Raw genomic sequence first — 22232 nt, forward strand, 5'->3', positions numbered from 1 at the left:
TTGGAAAGCTAATTGTTCTACGCCATGTTTCCTCCTTCATCGAGGATCTCTGCCGCCATCTTCAACCGTAAACCTTGAATATTTTTATCGTTTATCCCAGCAAAACTTACACCAAGCGCTAGAACTCCACAAACTTCAACGCATACACCCCACAATCGCCAATCTGGGTTTTTGTGGAGTGTACCTTTTGCTCATCCTCCTGAATGCGAACTTCTTCCTACTTGGGGTTCGGAGATTGGCAGGAATGTTTTGATTCAAAATATCGGGAAGCATAAGCGTTATCGGTTTAAACTCTTCAAGCATTTTCGAAGCACTTTGGCTGTTACCTCTCCAATGATTGAATCATAGCAATCAACCTTAACCTTCTTCAGATCCACGTGAAAAGCCACCCAGTGATTTCCGCCGGTTGGAAGACATCCGTACAAGTGATCCACGTGTTCATACCACTTCAAGTTTGTTTGAAAGTTACAGGGAAGCTTACCGTGTACAAGATTTTCATAACCATTCTCTGTGAACTTCATCATATTAGGTTTTATCTTGAACTGCTTGTAATCGTCAACCCACTTCTTCAAGAACCAAGGATCAATGAAGGCAATTCGCTTGGTCCAGAATGGGGTGGGATCTCGCATGGACCTCTTAAAGAGGACGTTAATATATGCACAGATATGCTACACAATAAATATTAACAAGTCAGCCGTAAACAAATATATAAGTCAGCTTTAATAGAAGATATAAATCAGCTGAAATATAATGTAAAACTCTGTCGTAATTATAGACTTACATCATCAAACAACCATCCATATTGGCTATGCGGCCACGGTCTTTCAAGGATGAGTATGCTGTAGAAGTCACCCTCACGAGCGGCGGATCTTACAACTCTTTTCTTTGCTGGTGCTGGTGGTTTGGGTGGAATTCTCGAGATGTGTTGCATAAGTTTATCCAATACAATCGGATCAACAGGTGCTAGAGGGTCATATATTGCTGATGAAGGCTCAACATTATTCCTCATGCACGTCGTTCCATTGTCTCCAATGTACGGAAAAACTGGTCTTGAGAACCTTCAGACAATGCAAACCCTTGTGGAGATAATTAACCGTTTTCTCCCGATATTCCTTTACTATAGCAGATCTAATCAATTCCTGACTCGCCATAGGCGACTCCGGCAAGATTTCATTCTCCTCCGCAAGAACTTCGTCGGTCATTACAGCAAATTCACTGTCCTCTACAGAATCTTCAACCTTGCATCTTTTTAAATTGGCACGCGGTGTAGTTATATTCTTTCTCTTCTCATTATCGGCTTCTTGATTCTTTAACTCAGCCAGTTCTTCATTCATTAACTCAGCCTGTTCTTGATTCTTTAACTCAGCCTGTTCTTCATTCATTAACTCAGCCTGTTTTGGTTTCTTTAACTCATGTTGTTTTTGCTTCATTGAGGCAGCCGCTTTTCTCTTAGCGGCAGCTTTCTCCTTCTTCTTCAACACAGCCTCTGCTTGCACAGTTTTTTTCTTATCTTCTGCATCCTCATCCTTTATAGTACGGTTGCGCGTGGAGCGGCGACGTAAGTCTTCAGCCTTAGTTGCCTTTGCAGGAGAAACATATAGGAAATCAAGAACATTAGCACCCTCATCTTCAGCATGTGTTCCAAACTCCTTAGCCAAAGTTTTTTCATCCCTCTCTCCTTATCAAGCTCGTTGGACAAATTGTTCCTAGGTCCCATATCCTTTCCAAGGGTTTCAGCTAACAGTGGACTACAGACAGACTTCTGCTGGGTATTAGGCTGCGGTGATGACAACGGTTCAGGTTGTTGGTCGGCGGCGACGTTTGAGAGGTTTTCTTTGTTTTGGGGATTTTTTCCTATCCCCATAACTTTCAGACACTCCTCCACTGTAACTTTCACCATGTCATCTATCAACTTCTGGTCCACCAATGGTTTTTTAAATCGCGCGTCCATCAGATCAAATTTACTGGAAAGTTTATCCAGAGTACTCGCAATGGCCATCAGACTCGCGTTGTTCCCCGAATCTTTGTTACCTTCCTCTTCGCTTGAACCCTTTCCCGTTGCAGCAGCTTCACCCTCATTGGTCTTAACTTTATTCTGCTTCTTAGTGGGTGGCTCAGCTTTCTTCTTCTTCTCGTTACCCTTTCCCTCCGCATTTCCATGCACTTCCCAAAAACCTTTTACAAATCTACCTGCATGTATGTCTGTTATCGAGTTAACGAGTTGTGGGTCGTCAGGTTGACACGACCATTCAGGCAACAACTCTTCGATTGACTCCTTCGAAACCATTCTCCTAACACGCACCTGTAACACCATGACATAATATAACTCAGCCACCAAATAAACACAACACTCAGCCATTAAGTCTAATAAATCAGCCATTTAAGAAATCAAAACGCAGCGTTACACCTTACCTGGCTATGTTGTTTTATCTCGGCAGACAACAAGTTTTCGAAATTTGCACGAGTACGCTTTCCACCCCATCGTAAAAGTGGAACGTCTTCATTATTCACCACTCTCCCAAAACACTCGCCAAAGCAGACGATGGATTCATACGCCCAAATCAATAACGCATCCTTTAGGCCGCTTAATGTGTATGACCCCCTGTCTGGAGCCAACATTTTAATAGAGTCAATGAGAACTTCGTATGCAGTCCGACCCCATGGATACGACTTCATGGCTTCATCGTCAAACACTCTTTTGGCACTTTCAAATGGCACCCGAGAATTTTGATGCAAACAATAAAGTACCATGTGTTGAAGAACTAATAGCCCTAGCCATTTACACTCTTCAAATGTCCAACTCGGGCAGACCTCTATTGAGTTCTTCAGTTCATCCAACGTGGGTCCCCTCCCAAGCGACACCTTCAGCTTCGCCCAAAACGGTTTGTATTTATCAGGATCAGGTTCAAAACTTTTTGTTGGCAATGGACCAGTGTTTAACCCAGTTATCTCACAAAATTCTACCAAGCTAAACTTGATAGGCTCATCAACCACCAGACTCCATATCTCCTTCCTATGTACTCGCAGCTGTCTACATAGTAGATAGTGTACTGTTCTACCAGACCACACGCTTCGGCGTTCAACTAGCCTAGCAACTACTCCAATGGGAGAGTTCACCAGTGCTTTCCATACATCTTCTCCTAGTGTTTCTATAATATGAGGTAAATCTCGTGAACGGAAATTGTGATTAATGTCTTTATTTTCTAGGTTAGAAGACCCTACAAGATAAAATCTTGGAGGGTAACCCCGTGATTTAACATCAGAAACATCCATCTGAACAAATAAACAAACAATAACTCAGTCACGACATATAACAATAACTCAATGAATATAACAATAACTCTGCCACAACATTAAAATAACTCAGACACAACATAACAATAACTCAGGAAAAACATAACAATAACTCAGGGAAAACATAACAATAACTCTGCCACAACATAACAATAACCTAATCACAACTACACCCTAACTCACTCGAAACATAGCCCTAACTCACTCGAAACAAAACCCCAAATCAATATTTAACGTCGCGACATCCTACCGAAAAGACGTACTTGTAGATATGAATGCGGCGAAGACGATACAAACGATCGATAACGATAACGATAACGGAGATCTCACCGTTATTTGGAAGAGACGAAGTAAACACAATGTCGATAACGGCTCACCGTTATTTCGTCGACGGCGATTTCGTATCCTTGCGGTTCCTTCTCCGTTTCCGACAATGTTTTTTTTTAATTGTTAGGTCAATCAATGTTACTGGTTGATGAGACTATCTGAGCATAAAAGTAAATAAAACTAGCCAAAGGCTATCTATGTCATTTACCAGAGGTAACAAAACATTCTCGCTTTTATCAATTTGATTTAACGGCTGGGTTATATATTAATAAACGCATAGTTTTGTTTACATACGACTGAGTTAAAACAACTTAAAAGTTAATAAAGGCTGAGTTACATAACACGCGAAAGCTGATTTATGATGACAAAACATGACTAAACAGAGAAGTAGTAGTAGCAAAGTATCGCCATTCCAGCTACACAAACAACCACATTCCTCAAACACCGACTCTCACTTAAACATTCGCCTCCTTTTCTCTCAGATTCTGTCTTTACTCCATTCGCCAACTGAGCAACGTTAACTCGCAACTCCGAGATGTCTCTATTCATGCCATTTATCACTGCCTTAATATCTTCAACCTCTTCCACCAAGCACTCATCCGCCCATTTGAATAAATGACTCTGTTTTCACCAATGTAACCAGATCTAAGTATTACGTTTCCGAACATGGGAAATTAGAACCAGAACTAACCTTATGATATCCTTTTGCACAGCAATAGTACAATCTTCCTGGATTTGTCTCGCTTCCAGATGTAAAAATGTCAGATGGTGCACCACACCAACACTCTTTCGGCGTTCCTCTTTCTGTATTCCTACGTCGTCTGTAATAATTTCCTGAGGTGAAGGATGAGGAAGACATTGTTAAAATAGATTTCAAAGTTCTTGGAAACTAAAAATTGTTTTACTTTGTAAGAAAGGGTATTAGAACGTGAAACGGCGGGAATTGAAATTTCTCAAAATTCATTTATCTTATTTCCCGCCAAACGACAACATTTAACAAACGTGTCGGCCGAGTTATATAGCCTATTATGGCTGATTTAATATTTGGTATTTAGGGTTTAGGGTTTAGTATTTAGAGTTTAGGTTTGTTTATTTAGGGATTTATGTTTAGGATTTGGAATAACGGTGTGATAAATATAACAAAGAACATAAATTTAGTCTTAAAATGCGTTGTATATAGTTTAGGAGAGTTGTATTATGATCACACTCTATATCTACATGTAAAGTTTTAAGTAACTGCAAGACAACATATACCTCAAGATCATGATCGATTCTAAACTCGTTAATTCAATAAATAAGAGACGTTCGGTTGATTATATATTCACTTATTAGGGAATGTTATAACATTTTTAAGTATAAACATATCAATTATTTTAATTCAGGGTATGGTTTGAGGTATGGCTGACTTTTATCTACCTTAACGGCTGCTTTATGAAGACGAATCGGCTGACTTATTAAATATTTTCCAATCTTAGGGTATGGTTTGAGGTTTGGCTGAGCTATATCTACCTTAACGGCTGTTTTATGAAGACGAATCGGCTGACTTATTAAATATTTTCCTATTTTAGGGTATGGTTTGAGGTTTGGCTGAGCTATAGCTAACGTAACGGCTGCGTAATTTAAACAAGGTGGCTGAGTTACGATAAACAAATCATAACTTTAAGTCAAGTACAAAATATCTAGCCATAAGTCATACAAAACTCATCTTCATTCATCGCCAAATGACCCTACCAAACTACAACTTCCTTCATTGAAGATATCTGCTGCCATCTTCATTCTCAGACCTTGAATATTTTCATCCGATATCCCATCAAAAGCTACACCAAGCGCTAGACACTCGACGAACTTCAATGAATACACTCCACAGTCGCCTCTCAGGTTGTTTTGTGGAGCAATACGTTTTGTTCTTCGTCTGAATACAAACTCTTTCTTGGTAGGGACTCGGATATCATCAGGAATAAGGGCATTCAGAATCGCAGGGATCGTACGAGTAAGCGGCCCAAAGAAATTTAGCATTCTCAGATCACTTTCGAGTGTTTGCTTTCCAACGATTGAATCATAGCAATCAACCTTCTCTTTATGCAGATCCGCGTGAAAAGCCACCCAATGATTGCCGCCAGTATTAATCACTCCGTACAAGTGATCTACATCTGTAAACCACCGTAACTTTGTCTGAATGTCTGTGGGGATCAAACCGTTTGCTAACCCCTCGTAACCACTTCCTTTGAATTTGACCATTTCCGGTTTGACTTCGAACTCCTTATAATCGTGAACCCATGATTCAAGGAACCAAGAGTCTATAAAGGCAACGCGCTTGGACCAGAATGGGCTGGGATCTTGTTTGGACCTTTGAATGAGGACTCTAATATACGAAGCAATATGCTGCACAGATAATATATAACTCAGCTGTACCATACTTATAACTTAGCCGTAAAGAATATAACTCAGCTGCATACTTACATTTTGAACCAGCCATCCATATTCTTTGATGGGCCAAGGTCTTGGAGTGATGAGGATTCTGTAGAACTCAATATCCTCGTGAGCTTCTCCATGTGGAATTTCCCTGATAATTTAACACAACTCAGTCTCTGCAAAATCTTTTTATTAGCTAAAATCAACGAAATGGTGCAAAAGTCCTTACTCGTGTGGCTTTAGGTGTTGCAAAAGATTATCCCTTTTAACCGGACCAACATGTCCTAGGGGATCATATATTGCAGGTGAAGGTTAAAAACCTTTTCTCATGCACATCGTTACATTGTCTCCGATGTGGGGAAATGGTACAGAAGGACCAAATTCCGCACTCATTTGAGACCCATCTGGAGATAATTGAACAGCTTTCAGCCGATACTCCTTTATTCTTCCACACCTTTTCCTTTCATCGTCCTCCACATCAGATTCCGGCCACAGTTCGTCTGAATACTTGGTGTTCTTAATTTGCTTAGTCGGAATGGGTATTCTTATTGTACCACTGCGAGTCCTTTTTGAAGCAGGAATATCCTTCTTTGAGTCAGCCTCTTCTTGCTTCTTCTTCTTCTTTAAATCAGCCTCTTCTTGCTTCTTTTTCTTCTTTAACTCAGCCTCTTCTTTCTTCTGCTTCTTCTTTAACTCAGCCTCTTCTTGCTTCTTCTTCCTCTTCAACTCAGCTTCTTCTTGCTTCTGCTTCTTCTTTAACTCAGCTTCATTCCTCTCCAAATCAGTCACTAAGTTATTTCTATTCCCTAAGCCCCTGCAACCGCGTCCGAATGGTGGTTCCTTACCAGGAGAATCAGAGACCAAATCAGCATTTGTTGCATCGGCATTACCAAACGCCGAATCCAAGTTCTTTTTCACCCCGGCAGCCTTATCCCTGACAACCTTCGAATTCAGCTTTGCTCCCATACCTTTCGCATCAGCTTTAGCAATATCATCTACCAGATTCTTCTCAGATTGGCCTTTATCAGGGGTCTTTTGCGGTTGGCTGTCTTCGGACTGTTTATCAATAGGGGTCTTAGATGCAGGTTGACTACTATTGGAGTCCGGCTGTCGGTTGTCTTCTGAGACCATCACGTTTTGACCATCAGGTTGACCACTATTGGACTCCGGCTGTTGGTTGTCTTCTGAGACCATCACGTGTTGACCTTCAGGTTGACTAATATTGGACACCCCCAAAACTCTCAGACGCTCTTCAACTGTAGTTTTCACTGTATCTCCAATGGTATCCAAAAGGCCTTGGGAAAAAGATCCAAACTTGGTGTCGTATTCTGTTAATCTCGAGTCAAATTTTCGGTCCAACTTCTCGAGATGAGCAACTATGTTCAGCAGAACCGCTTCGCTATGACCCTTCTCCTTTGCACTCTCCTTCTCCTCTACAACAGCAGTTTCACCCTCATTGATTTTCACCTCCTTTTGTTTCTTACCTTTCTTCTGCTTCTTTGAGGGTGGCTCAGCCTCTGACGAAACTCCAGCCTTCGTTTTTTTGTTCTTCTCATTCGATTGCACATAAAAATCTCTAACAAACCTATCTGCATGTATATCTTTAATTAGGTTATCAAGTTGTGGGTCATCTGCTTCATCCTTCCACTGAGGAAACAGCTCTTCTAGACCCTCCTTCATCACCATTTTCCTCACATGCACCTACAACACAAAAACATAAATCAGTCATTAAAATTAACAACTCAACCATAAAATAATCCAATAACTCAGACATTACATTACAGGATTCATATGTCTGATTTAAACCTTACCGTTCCATGATCATTCATCTCCTTAGCTATTGTAGTAGCAAGACTTGCACGAGTACGACTTCCACCCCATCGCAAAAGCGGAATTTCGTCTGGATTCACTTTTCTGCCATAAAGCTCTCCGAACACTGTGACAGATTCATACGCCCAAACCAATAACACGTCCTTGAAGCCGCTAAGGGTGTACGACCCTCCTTGTGGATGCAACAACTTGATAGAATCAACAAGAAATTCATAGGCAGTCCGACCCCAAGGATAAGTCATCAGGGCGTCATCATCGAATACTCTTTTGCACTTTCAAAGGGTATTCTACAATTATGATGCAAGCCATAAAGTCCAATGGCTTGAAGAAACAACAGCCCATACCATTTCCGCTGATCAGCACTCCAGAATGGACACTCCGTTAAAGCTTCTATAAGTTCATCAAACTTGGGTCCGTACCCAAGCGGCACTTTCAACAACTCCCACAACGCTTTGTAATTCTCTGGATCAGGTTCAAAACTTTCTTCTGGCAGTGGATTTGTGTTTAAACCCGTGATCTCACCAAATTCTATTAAGCTAAACCTGAGAGGTTGATCAACAACGAGAGACCAAATCTCCTTCTTATAGACTCGCAGCTGTCTACAAAGTAGATAATGTACGGTCTTACCAGACCACACCAATTTGCTCTCAGCCAGTTTAGCAATCAATCCAACAGGATACGTCTTCAGATTATCCCACACATCTATTCCAATTGCTTGTCTAAGTCGAGGGATCTCAGAAAAATGGCTATTCGTATTAATGCTTTTGTTTTCAAAAATAGAAGCCCCTTCAGGGTAAAGTCTTGGAGGGTAATCCCTTGCTAGATCTTCGGAAACATCCATCTGATCAAAAAAGACATATATAACATATCAATGATAAATCAGAAGAAAGACATAAAATAAACAAGCCACAAAACATAACTCAGCCATCATTACATAAATAAATCAGTCTCAAAGAATACTAAATCAGTCACAATTACCTTCTATAAATCAGTCGTTAAGGATCCTAAATCAGCCGTAACGAATACTAACTCAAACTCAGACAAAACATATATCTAACTCACAGCATTAATTATACTCACTCAAATACTCGAAAAACTCAGAGCAAAGCCTCGAAATATACCAGAGAATACGATTACGGAGATTTGAGGAGACAACCAATCTGAAGAAGAAGCTTACGGACACACGATTTCAGAGAAACGGAGACTAGAGAAGAAGATTACGGAGATTATTTCAGAGAAGCCGCTTTGCCGAGAAGAGTTGTAGTGAACACGATTTCGAATACAGTTAGGGTTTAGTGGGAGAACAGTCTCAGAGAAGTTAATGATCGTCGTTTGATTTTCCTTCGTGTTAAGTGACGTGGTATCATTACTTGTGATGTGGATTTTCAAATTAAAATTAATCACAACTAAGAAATAATAATAAAGGGCTTAAACAGTAATTTATTAGGGTTCTAAAAACACTGTAGTCATTTTCAAAATATTTGTATTAGTCTAGTCATTACCTCACTTTTTTGTATTAGTCTAGTCATTTTCTCTAAAAAATATGTGAAATTAAGTTCACAATATAATATAATCTGACAAAGATAATAAATTTAAAATAAAATAGACAAATCAAAGGATTTATACCTTCAAAATGAAAAAGTTTTAATTTAAAAATTTCAATAACCCTGTTATAAATTTTATTTATCACAATGAAATTTGGGACTGGATATCAAACAATTTCAACCGAAATGATGATAAAACAAAGAAAAGATATAACAGTTTACACATAATTTATAAAAAAAACTTTTAAAATAGAAATTAATACTAATTAAAATATTTAATGAAATCTTAGAAGGGATTATATTCTCATTTATTTGGATGTATATATTTTCCTAATCTACAAAATACAATTTAAAAAAAAAAAAAAACTCAAATGATTAAAATCAAAATGTATACTGATAAAACAATATACAGAAATGTGCATAATAATATATAGTTTACGGTATAAATTAGGACTAAAATTTCTGCAAACATTTGAAAAGTTTTAGTATCCAGATAATGAAAATCCAAATATTGTGTATTTTAGTTCAAATGAAATTTCGAGTCTTCTCAAAAACCCAATTTTTATCAACGGGTCTTCCAAATTATGACAATAAAAACTTCTTGGTAAATACCATTATGAATCTCTTTCTCCAATACCTTAAATCATATGATTAAGAATTAAGACCAAGCAAGCAATAATTAATATATGATCATATTTATTTCTAACAAACAATAGAATTTTCTCTACTAGAACCGAGTACCACCGGTGAGCACCAAGAACACCATTTCCAACCCAACCGGATGGATGATGTTTGGACTGCCAATTTCTCACCAAAGCAGACAATTTCTTTTTGAAAATTATACATTTATTAATTATTATATACAAATTATTCAACCGCAGTTAACATACAATTCAATCATCAATATGCCGAAAAATAAAATAATAAAAAAATTACTTACAGATAAATTAACCAACAATCAAATTAATAAAATATTGTATCTCAATATAATCCAAAACATTTGCGCGGACCGACCCTAGTACAATATAAGAAATGGTAATATTGAGTTAAATAATTAAACATCTATCTGAAAAATTTATTGCAACATAAGTGATAAGTAAATATACAATATAAAAAATAAAAATATTACATAAGCATCAATTATATTAGAACAAAATAAATATAAATATAATATATATAAGAAATAGAAAAACTACATTAACATCTGCCTACAAAATGTATAATAAAAATACTAAATAAATATACAATATAAAAATAAAAATATTACATTAAACATCTATATTAATATTAAAATTTGATATAAAAGAAAAAAATTAGAATAAATAAATATACAGTATTAAAAAGTAAGTATAAAATATAAAAAATTGACAAACTACATTAAACGTCTATATAAAAATGTATAGTTTTACATTTTTATTATTTCTAAACATTTCTATAAGTAAATATACAACATATGAAAAACAAGCATGCAATATAAGAATTAGAAATATGATATTAAACATCTATCACAATATTATCATTTGATATAAAACCAAGAAATTATAATAAGTACATATACATCATAAGAAAAATAAACAATAAATAAATATACAATTAAGAAATGAAAAAATAAAATTAAACATCTCTCTGAAAAGAATAAGTAAATATACAAAATAATAAATAGAAATATTATATTAAACATCTATTGTTATATTGGAATAAGTAAATATATAATATAAAAAGAACTAAAAATAAGTAAATATATAATATAAAAGTAGAAATATTTATTAAACATCTAAAGTAATATCATCATTTGATAAAAGTAAAAAAAAATAGAATAAGTAAATATACAACATAAGAAAAAATAAACAATAAGTAAATGTACAATATGAAAAATGGAAAAACTAAATAAAACATATATCTGGAAAATGTATAGTAAAATAAATAATAAGAAAATATAGAATATAAAAATATTTAAATTAAACATCTATCATAATATTAGAATGAAAATAAATAATAAGTAAATATATAATATAAAAAATAGAAAAAATACATTAAACATATATCTGAAAATGTATAGTAAAATAAATAAGAAGTAAATATACAACATAAAAAATCAAAATAATACGTTAAAAATCTGTTGTAATATTACCATTTGATATAAAGGCAAAATAATTAGCATAAGTATATATACAACTAGGGTCGGTCCGCGCTACGCGCGGGATATGATTTTCTAGCTATTATAGTGTGTATTACTGTTGTTATATTTTGTTATTTGTGTGGTTAGATTGCAAATGGAATTGATATGGGTGATAATGGCTTAGTTTTAAGCTATGTAATAGGTGGATGGTTTCACTCAATGAGGGATTATATGTGGTAGATTTATTTTGCTCATCTATTTCTCTATCCATAAATCTCTGTCCTTGAGACTTATTCCAGAGATAAGCTCCCGTGTTTGTTCAGGTGTCTCACCAAGACCAACCAAAGCGACTATTCTCTCATCGTCGGGAGAGTTACGGTGAACATATCTCATCAGCGAATCCTTTCCCCGTTGCTTTGACGAATAATGTAATTAGTCCATCGCTATTGTTTATAGATTGATGTTGTTAGGTCGTGTGTTGAATATTTTAATTAGTAGGCTGGATTTTTTTCTTTCTATTAGGCATGTTTTCGAAAGATTTTATTTGTCAGGATGTTTTTGTTGTCGCCTTTATCTCTCTAGAAAAAACCTAAACAATATCTCTCTATCCCCATCAAAAGCCATGCCGATTGTTCCTGAAAATTCAGAGAGGTTAGAGAACAGTGTTTTTGCGATACTAAGCTCTGCAAATCGTGAAAACCTCCATGTTCTATTCCCTGGTCTGTGTGACTTGCTTGACACAACCAGCCCTACATGGTTTAAATTTTTAACTGATCTCTCCCTGGTCATCCCAACGATTCTTGCAGAAGGATGGGTTCATGCATGGCCGACATACTGCGACATTCCCAATCATTTTAAAGAACGCTGATTTCTTCAACTCGCTGTAAGGCCCGACATTTGTTCATATATATTAATATATACCATCGGTCTGCAATCTTTGTATTTTTTGTTTGCCGTAGCGGACAAACACATGGGATCAAAGGCATCATTTGACAGTTTGGCGTAATTTTAATCTTGTGGCCAGAAGTCTATTTCGTTGTCAGATGCGCCATTTGAGGTGGACTTGGTTGGAAGGAGGCGAGAAGCCAACTTGGATGCTAACCAGCGTTTGGCTTGATCTCTGCCACATGTTTGAAGAGTGTGGTCCAGATAATTTTGGTTCCTGAAAGTCTTTTCGTGTCTGTATTTTGAAATTCATTATTTCAGCCATAACTTGTTTCAATGATTCAGCCGCAACTAGTTTGAATGTAATCTCTGCCACATGTTTGAAGAGTCTGGTCCAGATAATTTTGGTTCCTGAAAGTCTTTTCGTGTCTGTATTTTGAACTTCATTATTTCAGCCATAACTTGTTTCAATGATTCAGCCGCAACTAGTTTGAATGTAATCTCGGCCACACATTTTATATAATTCAGCCATAACTTGTTTCACTAACTCAGCCGTAATTATATTTTGAAACGCATTATTTCTGTTTGTGAATGTTATCTCGGCCACATATCTAATATAATTAAGGTATAACTCAGCGATCATTTTATTTAAATATGTCAGGCATATCGTATTTAAATAACTCAGTCATCATTGTATTTAAATAACCCATCATCGATTTAATTTTAAGAGGCGGTATATGGGAAGTTCCATCATTATGCGCGTGGGAAAATTTGGCTGCCATGATAATATCGAGACTCATTATTACGAGTTTTTATATATATGTTTCATTTACAATATTGAGACACTGATATTATATTGTATTTTATATATTTAATAGTATTATATCTGTGATGTCGTATCTCTTCTTATGTTTACTTTTGGATGATGTCAAGAAAAATAATGTTTTTTATTTCATTTTATTGGAGTTATATTATTAGTACTACGAATGCAAAAGTGTTTTTTTAAGAAAACATTTATGCATTTAATACTAAAAAATTGTTAATCTGGTCCAAAAATGAGTTTGAGAGGGGGCCATGGTCAAACCATCACTTTAAGAATTAACAAAATCTCTAAACTTCGAAAAAAAAAAAGAAAAAATATAAAAATTACGCTCTAAGGCAGTTTATACATATGGAACTAAGTGCCTAAAGGTAGAATAAAGCTGTAGTAATTTTTTATCAGACTACTGTTAAAATTTTGCAACATATTGGTTCAACTGATTGCTAAGTTTACAATATATTTTTTCTTTATTTTTATTCATTACGTAGGGAAAAGTAATTTTAGTTATCTGTTTCTTTTGCTTCATAGAATATTCCTGTATATATGTTTTTCATAATATACTTCAAAAGAAATGAATAGAGAGCCATTTAGAATTTAAAACTATAAATTTAAAGTTTGTTTAATAGAACATACAGCAATTTGCAATACAAACAAAGTCGTAGCCACCAACTTTATTATATCTACCATCAATTTCTCTTCATGGCCTTGTCTTGTGTGTAGTAGGATCCTCCAGTAAAAATGAGTTGTGGAATCCGTGTGATGGGTGATTGTCGTCTTTCATCTCCCCTTATCAACATCCATTGTGCACACCATTTTTATTTCAAAGTTCTTCATGTCCTGGATATAAATAATCTATGTTTAGTTGATATTCTGTAAGTTATATGTGTATCGTGTCCGTAGTTTTACGTTTCTAGGTGCGAAGAAATTGGACATATTTGACATATTTCTTTGTCACGTTTGTGTAAGGCATATTGTGGAACACTTTCTACATACTCCACGCTTTGATTCCAAACTTCTCCTTACAAATTTTTTTGAAAGATTCAAAGTCTCGACCGTTATCATTTCTTGAGGTCTAAATAGTTATGTGAAGAATGTAAGGAAAACATCCAAACAGGTCTGTATTTTTTTCAGAGGATCATGAGGTTGGTACGTGGTAGGATTGATTCCATGAAATCTAATGTTTGGGTAGAAAATACGTTGAAATAAATGAATGCAATTGAAATCTAAAATATAAAAAGTTCCATGTTGTTTCAAACATTGTCGGTTACAAACTGAACTTTTTATATACTTATATTCAATAATATCTACACAATAAAGAGATATGTATTTGAATTACTTTCTCATGTAGCAAGGGACTCAAAAATAAAGTATACGGGATTCATATTTTTTGTTTTCTTCTTGTAACTCCTTTATTTTTATTATAGATTATTACAGAAACCATTTGATTACATAACCGTGGTTCATCCTTCTAGCTTTCGCAACACATTTCCACAGGTTCAAGCTGTTTGGCTTTTTGAAGTTCTTTTTTAAGTTTTTCTACCTTAGCTACTTCAGCCCTACAGATGTGAAGCATAAGAAGTCATTATTTACAGATCAAGCAAAACAAAATCTACTTTTAGAATCAACAAACTTTGGATGCACATGCATTAACATCATTTCTTGTGTGTTTACCTGCAGTATATCGTCCAGTTCTTTTCTTATTTATTTAACCTTATACAACTTAGTCCTACACTCCTGAAACATGATAAACATTAGAGGCCAAGCTCAACAAACTCAAATGCATAACACCATTTTTTGCTTACCTCTTTGAAAGACTTAGCTTTAGCCAATGACTGTAACATGAGAACAAAAAGTCAGACTGAGAGACAAACTATAACTGTATCATTTAAAAGAACGTCACTTTTTGAATACCAGTTGGGCTGCTTTACTTAACTCATTTGGATAGATGATCAAAGCACTATCTGAAGAAAAGACAATATACACACATATCAATCATAAAACAGCTGGAAAACAACCGCTCAAATCATAAAACGAACCAAATGATCCAAAGATCTTATACAGCCACATACGCGAGCAGAATCCAAGTCCAATTTTTTGTTAATCCCTTTAAACCTCTCCAGAAAACTCCTTTCTTCTCCTGAGAAGAGAGAACTGACCTCTCTATCTAAGTTCATGGTATCAAGCCAAAAAAAAATGAATACAGGAAAAAGAAGAAGCATGCGAGTGTTGTACCTTTATAAGAAAAGAATCCATGTTGTTATTGACCCTCTGAAACAAAAACAGATTCATCGTCGACATATCATAAGCAAGAGAAACACACAACTTTAGCATGGGGTATTGTATAGTTAGGAAAAAAAAGTAGGAGTCTTTAAGCATTTAGCCACCTTATAAGTCTAAATTAAACAACCCTGACACAAACACCAACAACAAAATCAAATACAAACCATAAGAACAGAACCGAACTACATCAACCCTAGTAAAATCAAACAACGAAACCCCTAACAACAATAAAATCAAACAGAACCAAAACCTGCGCAACCACACTTGAATGGTGGAGGAGCAGCGGCCGGATTTCAAATCAGAGAAGAGGATCGATGAGATCGACATTTCACAGAAAGTAAATTAACTTTGGTGTTTTGAAGGATTGTGAGAATGATGTTCAAGTGAAGAAAGCTAACCTTTTTATAGGTGTAGAATAGGCCGCCTTGTTGTTACCATGCTCAATTTTAAAAATATTCACATGAAAATTGAAAGATAAACACAACGTCAAGTAAAGAAATTTATCACATTTGGAAATTTATTCAATAAAATTTATCTGTAAAACATGAGTATAATGTTATTTTTCCATAAAGTTCAGAGAACTGTTCAGTTTAACTTTTCATTCTTAGACTAGGGTAATTATGATAGTTACAGTAACACTTTTCAAATATGTTATTTTAAATATAAACAAATTAGGTTATAATTATATTTTCATAAACACAAAAGTTCAATTCTATAAATTCATTAGAGATTGATAATGGGAAAATTACATGTTTACTACTTTTATGCTAGTACTTTTCATTTTTACCACCACTAAAAAGATATTTTCAAAATATCTTCTTCATTAAGTGACAAATTTTTTTTTATGCCCTTGTTTTTTATATATATATAATAAATATTTAAATAAATAAAAATCAAAAAAATAAAAAATAATTTTTGATTTTTTTTCCGAATTATACTATTTGGAAATTCAAACCCTAAACCCAAAACTCAACTCTAAACCCTAAACCATCAATCATAAACCATTTTTTTTTGAAATACGAACTTTAAATCCTAAACCATCAATCCTAAACCTCTTTTTTTTTTTGAAATACGAACCCTAAACCCTAAACAATCAATCCTAAATCCTTTTTTTTAAATATGAACCCTGAACCCTGAAACATCAACTCTAAACCCTAAACCCCGAAACATCAACTCTAAGCCTTAGACCATAAACCTTCAACTCTAAACCCTAAAACATTAACTCTAAACCCTAAACCATCAATCCTAAACCCTATTTTTTTTTAAATATGAACCCTAAACCCTGAAACATCAACTCTAAACCCTAAACCATCAATCCTAAACCTTTTTTTTAATACGAACCCTGAACCCTAAACCCTGAAACATCAACTCTAAACCCTAAACCCCAAAACATCAACTCTAAACCATAAACCCCAAAACATCAACTCTAAACCCTAAATCTTAAGTTCAGATTAGTTAACCATATTTTTTTTTTGTCAAAGTTAATCGAAAAGTTATAAATGGTTAGTGTAAACATGAAAAGTGGTTAGTGTAAACATGAAAAGTGGTACTTTGAAAATGGTATTTTTGGCAATTTCCCATTGATAATTTAGAAATCAAATTTAATTATTAATAACAATTAGAGTTATAAACCCCCACTTATTTTAATTATATTTTTTAATAATCATTTGGTTTAGTATTCCTTTAGAGATTAAAAGTAACAAAACAAAATCACTTTTCAGTTTTGAAAGGTGAATAATGAGTAAATGATATATTACAATCAAATACTCATTAATATCTTTTTCCACAATATAAAATATAATATCAAATTATTATAATATTTTGCAGCATTAAATATTAATACAAAAAATAATTATATTTATAAAAAGTTATATTCAAATATATACTAAAATTTGAAATATTTTTAGCTGTTTTTGAAATTTGGGTTTAACTCTAGTAGAAACAAAAGGCCTGTCTTTGAACACAAGTCTCTTCTCTCTCCACAAGTATCTCATCATCTCTGCTAATTCCTTTTTTTTTTTTTTTCAGAGTGAGTTTATTGTTAAATCGTACAACCTTCTCCAGTTTTAACTACTTCGCTAGTATTTCATTCAGTCTTTGCTAAACTTGGTCTCTTCCTGTTCTTAAACGTCTCGTTTATTCAGAGTAGTTAGTCCATGGAAGTTGTCGTCTTTCATCTGGGTTGAATGACTCGAACTTGAGGGAGAAAGAAAATGGGATCGAACTTGTGTTCTTGGGCTCGTCTTCTTCGTTTCTTGTGATGGGTTCTCCTCTAACGAAGGTTATTTGCTTAAACCCAGATCTCAGATTCTTTCGATCGAATCGTTACGAAGTAGGCGGATTTGAGGAAAAAGATTACTCCCTTTTTTTTAATTAATAATAATAATAAGAAAATCAGCAGAATATATGAAGTTAAAAGCAGGTTTTAATATTCATCTGATAAGATTTGTGGATCCTCTACAGCTGGAGCTCTTAGAAGATTCAAGGAAGCTATCTATGAAGACCCTTTGCTCGTTATGTCTAACTGGAATGACCCTTATTCAGATCCTTGTGCTTGGACCGGCATTACTGAAGAAATGTATGAAATTAGAGAGTTGTTTTGGTGAGAATTAAGTTTAGATTGATGAGATTAATTAGAAGTATCCATGAGGGAAAGAGAGAGTTTGAGATTGAGAGAGAGTAAAGAGGAATTGTATTTCCTTAATCTTCTTAAGTGTTCACAGAAGGCTATTTATAGCCTCACAATACATACAAAAGATTTAGGAAGATAAAGAGATAAGGTTACAACAGCTATATTCCCAGCAGCTATATTTTGAATTTTGAACCTCTTTTGGACTGTAGTGAACAGTGCCGCGAATCCCTACAGCATCAAAGTGCATAATGTAAGTTTTTCAAAATGCTCACTTTGGTGCTGTAGGAAATATGTTATCTTCAGCAACTGATCTTTTGTCTACAACGTCAAAGTGATCAATGTAGTTTTCTCAAGGTCCTCACTTCAAAGCTGTAAGCCAACTTGATCTCTTCATCTTCATTCTTTATTTCTGTTTTCATGTCAACACTCCCCCTCAAGCTTGACTATAGGAACTAGCCAAGCTTGGAAACCATGAAGCATTCCCTCATTAAAACCTTTACTTGGAAAAACCACTTGGGATAAAAACCAAGCAAAGGAAAAAGAGTAGAACACTCCATGGCAAGAGGATCAGTGACATGTGATGTCTATGAGTCCAAGCTTAGGATGAATGAACTCACAAACCTTGCTGTTGGCTGCCTTGGTGAAGATGTCAGCTAGCTGGGCTTCACTTCTTGTATAGCATGGAAGAATCACTTGTTGATCCACTGCTTGTCTCACCTTGTGACAGTCCACTTCTATATGTTTTGTCCTCTCATGGAAGACTGAGTTGGATGCAATGTGTATTGCTGCCTGGTTGTCACTGTGCATTGTCATGGGCGTGGTGATCTCAATGCCTAAGTCTCTTAGCAGTCCCTTGATCCATATGAGCTCACTTGTTAACTTCCTCATGGACCTGTATTCTGCTTCAGCACTTGAGCAAGATACCACCTTCTGCTTCTTGCTTTTCCATGTAACCAGATTTCCTCCAATAAAGGTGCAATAGCCTGTGGTTGATCTTCTATCAACTCTATCTCCAGCCCAATCAGCATCACAGTATCCAACCACTTCAGTGTTCTTGTTACAAGCCATCCATACTCCTTGACCTGGTGCTTCTCTTAAGTATCTCAAGATCTTTTCCACCATGTTCTAGTGATGTGTCTTGGGGGCTTGCATATGTTGGCTCACTTGATTCACAGCAAAACATACATCTGGCCGAGTGATAGTGAGATAGATGAGCTTTCCAACCATTCTTCTATACTTCTTGACATTAGTGAAGAGAGTGGCATCATACTCCCCCTCTCGCAACACCTTGTAACCTTCCTCCAATGGTGTCTTGGCCTGTCTACTCCCAAGGTTTCCTGCCTCATTCAAAATATCAAGTGTGTACTTCCTTTGGGATAAGAAAAGTCCCTTCTTGGAGCGGCACAATTCAATACCTAGGAAGTACTTCAACTCTCCCAAGTCCTTAATATCAAAAGCAGTTTTAAGAAAGGCTTTAGTTGAGGAGATACCTTCCTGGTTGCTACCAGTGATGATGATATCATCCACATACACCAAGATGACTACAATGCCCTTGTTGCTGGTCAGTGTGAAGAGAGAGTGATCAGCTTGAGACTTCACAAAACCTCTCCCATTGAGTGTTGTGCTCAGCTTGTGGTACCAAGCTCTTGGGGATTGCTTCAGGCCATAGATAGCTTTCTTTAGTCTCAAGATATTTCCTGGTTTCACCATATCTTCAAGACCAGGTGGAGGCCTCATGTATACTTCATCCTCTAGTTCTCCTTGAAGAAAAGCATTCTTCACATCCATCTGCCATAAATCCCACTTCAAGTTGACAGCAAGTGACATTAGAATCCTTATGGTATGTAGCTTGGCCACTGGAGCAAAGGTATCCAAATAATCTTCACCATATACTTGAGTATACCCTCTTGCAACTAGTCTGGTCTTCTTTCTTTCTGGCTTCCCATTAGCTCCATACTTGATGGTGTAAATCAGCCGGCTTGTCACTGCTTTCTTTCCCTTGGGAAGTTCAGTCTCAAACCATGTATCATTCTTGACCATGGCTCCCATCTCATCTCCAACAGATGCTCTCCACTCCTCATCTTGCATAGCTTCTTCATATGTCTTTGGAATGTATTCTTGATCCAATTCACTAATGAAGATTTGATGCTCTTCTGGATAGTGGGCAAGTGAGCACACGGCACTGATAGGATGAGCTACTGCCTCAGCATTGAAGTATACTCTTGGTTTCCTGACTCTTGTACTCCTTCTGGGTTGTATCTGCTCAGGTTCAGCTTCATTTTCTCCACTTGGCTCACCCATTTGTGTCTCAGCTTCTGATATCTCATCTTGATCATGAGATACTGAGCTCTCTTCAGGTTGAGTCTGCGCAGGCTGCTCAGTACTATCACCCCCTTCAGGATCAAGATGAGTGGTCTCATCATCCTCCACTGTCTCTTCTACAGCTTGTGAATTTGGTAGACTGATTCCAAGCCTCTCCATAATATTTCTCAGGTTATTAGCTCTATCTGAGGCAGGTTGAGATAGATTCTTGAGTTCTTCCCAACTCCTCTCAGCATAATAACCTCTGGACTCTAGGAACTTAACATCCTTTGATACTAGAACCCTTCTTGCCTCTGGATCATAGCATTTGTACCCTTTCTGATGTGTAGAGTAGCCAATGAACATTGCCTTTGTGCTCTTAGCCTCTAGCTTGTTTCTTAATTCTCCTGGAACAAAAACAAAACACACACACCCAAATACCCGCAAATGGTTTATAGATGGTTTATTTTTGTTCAGTACCTCATATGGTGTGGAATCAAGAAGGACTCTTGTAGGTTTGCGGTTGATTAGGTAAGTGGCAGTGACAACTGCATCTCCCCAAAACGTTTTAGGTACATTGGTGTGAAACATGATGCTCCTGGCCACCTCCATTAGATGTCTATTCTTCCTCTCAGCCACACCATTTTGTTGTGGAGTGTAAGGACAACTAGTTTGTTGTATGATTCCATGTGCAGCAAGGTGATGTTTGAAGGCTGTGCTAGTATATTCACCACCATTATCTGATCCAAGAATTTTAATCTTGACATTGAAATGGTTAGTGATATAATTTTGAAATTTTTTAAAGGCTTCTAGCACCCTATCTTTAGATTGTAACAGTGTGATCCAAGTATATTTAGATTTTTCATCTATGAATGACACAAAGTACTTATGTTGTTCTCTAGATGCACATGGAGCAGTCCACACATCAGTATGTATTAAATCAAAGCAATTCTCATAGATAGTCTTGGATTTAGGAAATACACTTCTACAATGTTTCCCTAAGATACAAGCTTCACAATCACTTTTAAAATTAATACTAGGCAACAGGATGTTCAAGGCATGAGAATGAGGATGTCCTAATCTAGCATGCCACATTACATCTTTAGGAAATTCAGAAACAGAAACAAAAGCACTAGATAATTCAAGAGCTGGTCTTGTGTCCTCAAGAAAGTACAAGTCTCCCTTGGTAACACCTTTTCCAAGCAACTTACTAGAATCAATATCCTAAAAATACACACTGTTAGGAGTGAAAGTAACTTGACAATTCAAATCATTAGTGACCTTCTTAACAGATAACAGGTTTGAAGCAAAGGTGGGCATGTAAAAGGCTTTAGATTCTTTATCAAATAGCTTAAGATCTCCTACACCTTTTATTGGAATTTTATCACCATTTGCTATCATCACATTTCCTGAAGCTGGTTTTATGTTTTTAATCAGATTTTTATCATTAATCATATGATGTGAAGCACCAGAGTCTATTACCAATGGTTTAGCTGATTTTGAAACATTTAAAATATCACCAGCAGTGTGAGAGGCATTAAGAGATATTCCAAGAGTTCTAGAGATACCAGATTCTTTTAGGGCTTTGATGAGAGTCTCCAAGTCCAGGTTAGTCCTTGGTGTGGTGTACGCAGAGGTTGATGCCATAGCACTTCCTCCACCATGGCTGCTGGAGTAGACTGAGTTTGGGGTTGCTGGGTCAACACCATCAGCTGAGAAGTTGGCTCTTGCATCCTGGTACTGGGATCTTGTCTACTTGAACTTGTTTGGCTTCAGATGGGGATGAAG

General features: G+C 36.0%; 2 protein-coding genes across 2 annotated transcripts; both read right to left on the bottom strand.

Annotated features, from left to right (window-relative positions):
- Positions 1-17: 17 nt before the first annotated feature.
- Positions 18-4480, bottom strand: LOC117126882. The gene is made up of 8 exons (XM_033276110.1): positions 4313-4480; positions 4003-4242; positions 2413-3273; positions 1622-2302; positions 1076-1580; positions 782-963; positions 482-668; positions 18-133 (listed from the first exon to the last, which is right to left on the bottom strand). Exons 1-8 carry the CDS (start codon positions 4478-4480, stop codon positions 18-20), a joined length of 2940 nt encoding a protein of 979 aa, XP_033132001.1.
- Positions 4481-5328: 848 nt separating this feature from the next.
- Positions 5329-8105, bottom strand: LOC117126883. Its single transcript, XM_033276112.1, has 4 exons — positions 7845-8105; positions 6776-7734; positions 6082-6184; positions 5329-6003 (listed from the first exon to the last, which is right to left on the bottom strand). Exons 1-4 carry the CDS (start codon positions 8103-8105, stop codon positions 5329-5331), a joined length of 1998 nt encoding a protein of 665 aa, XP_033132003.1.
- Between the last annotated feature and the right edge of the window lie 14127 nt (positions 8106-22232).

The sequence above is a fragment of the Brassica rapa genome, chromosome A01 (genome assembly GCF_000309985.2).
Source record: "Brassica rapa cultivar Chiifu-401-42 chromosome A01, CAAS_Brap_v3.01, whole genome shotgun sequence".
NCBI lineage: Eukaryota > Viridiplantae > Streptophyta > Magnoliopsida > Brassicales > Brassicaceae > Brassica > Brassica rapa.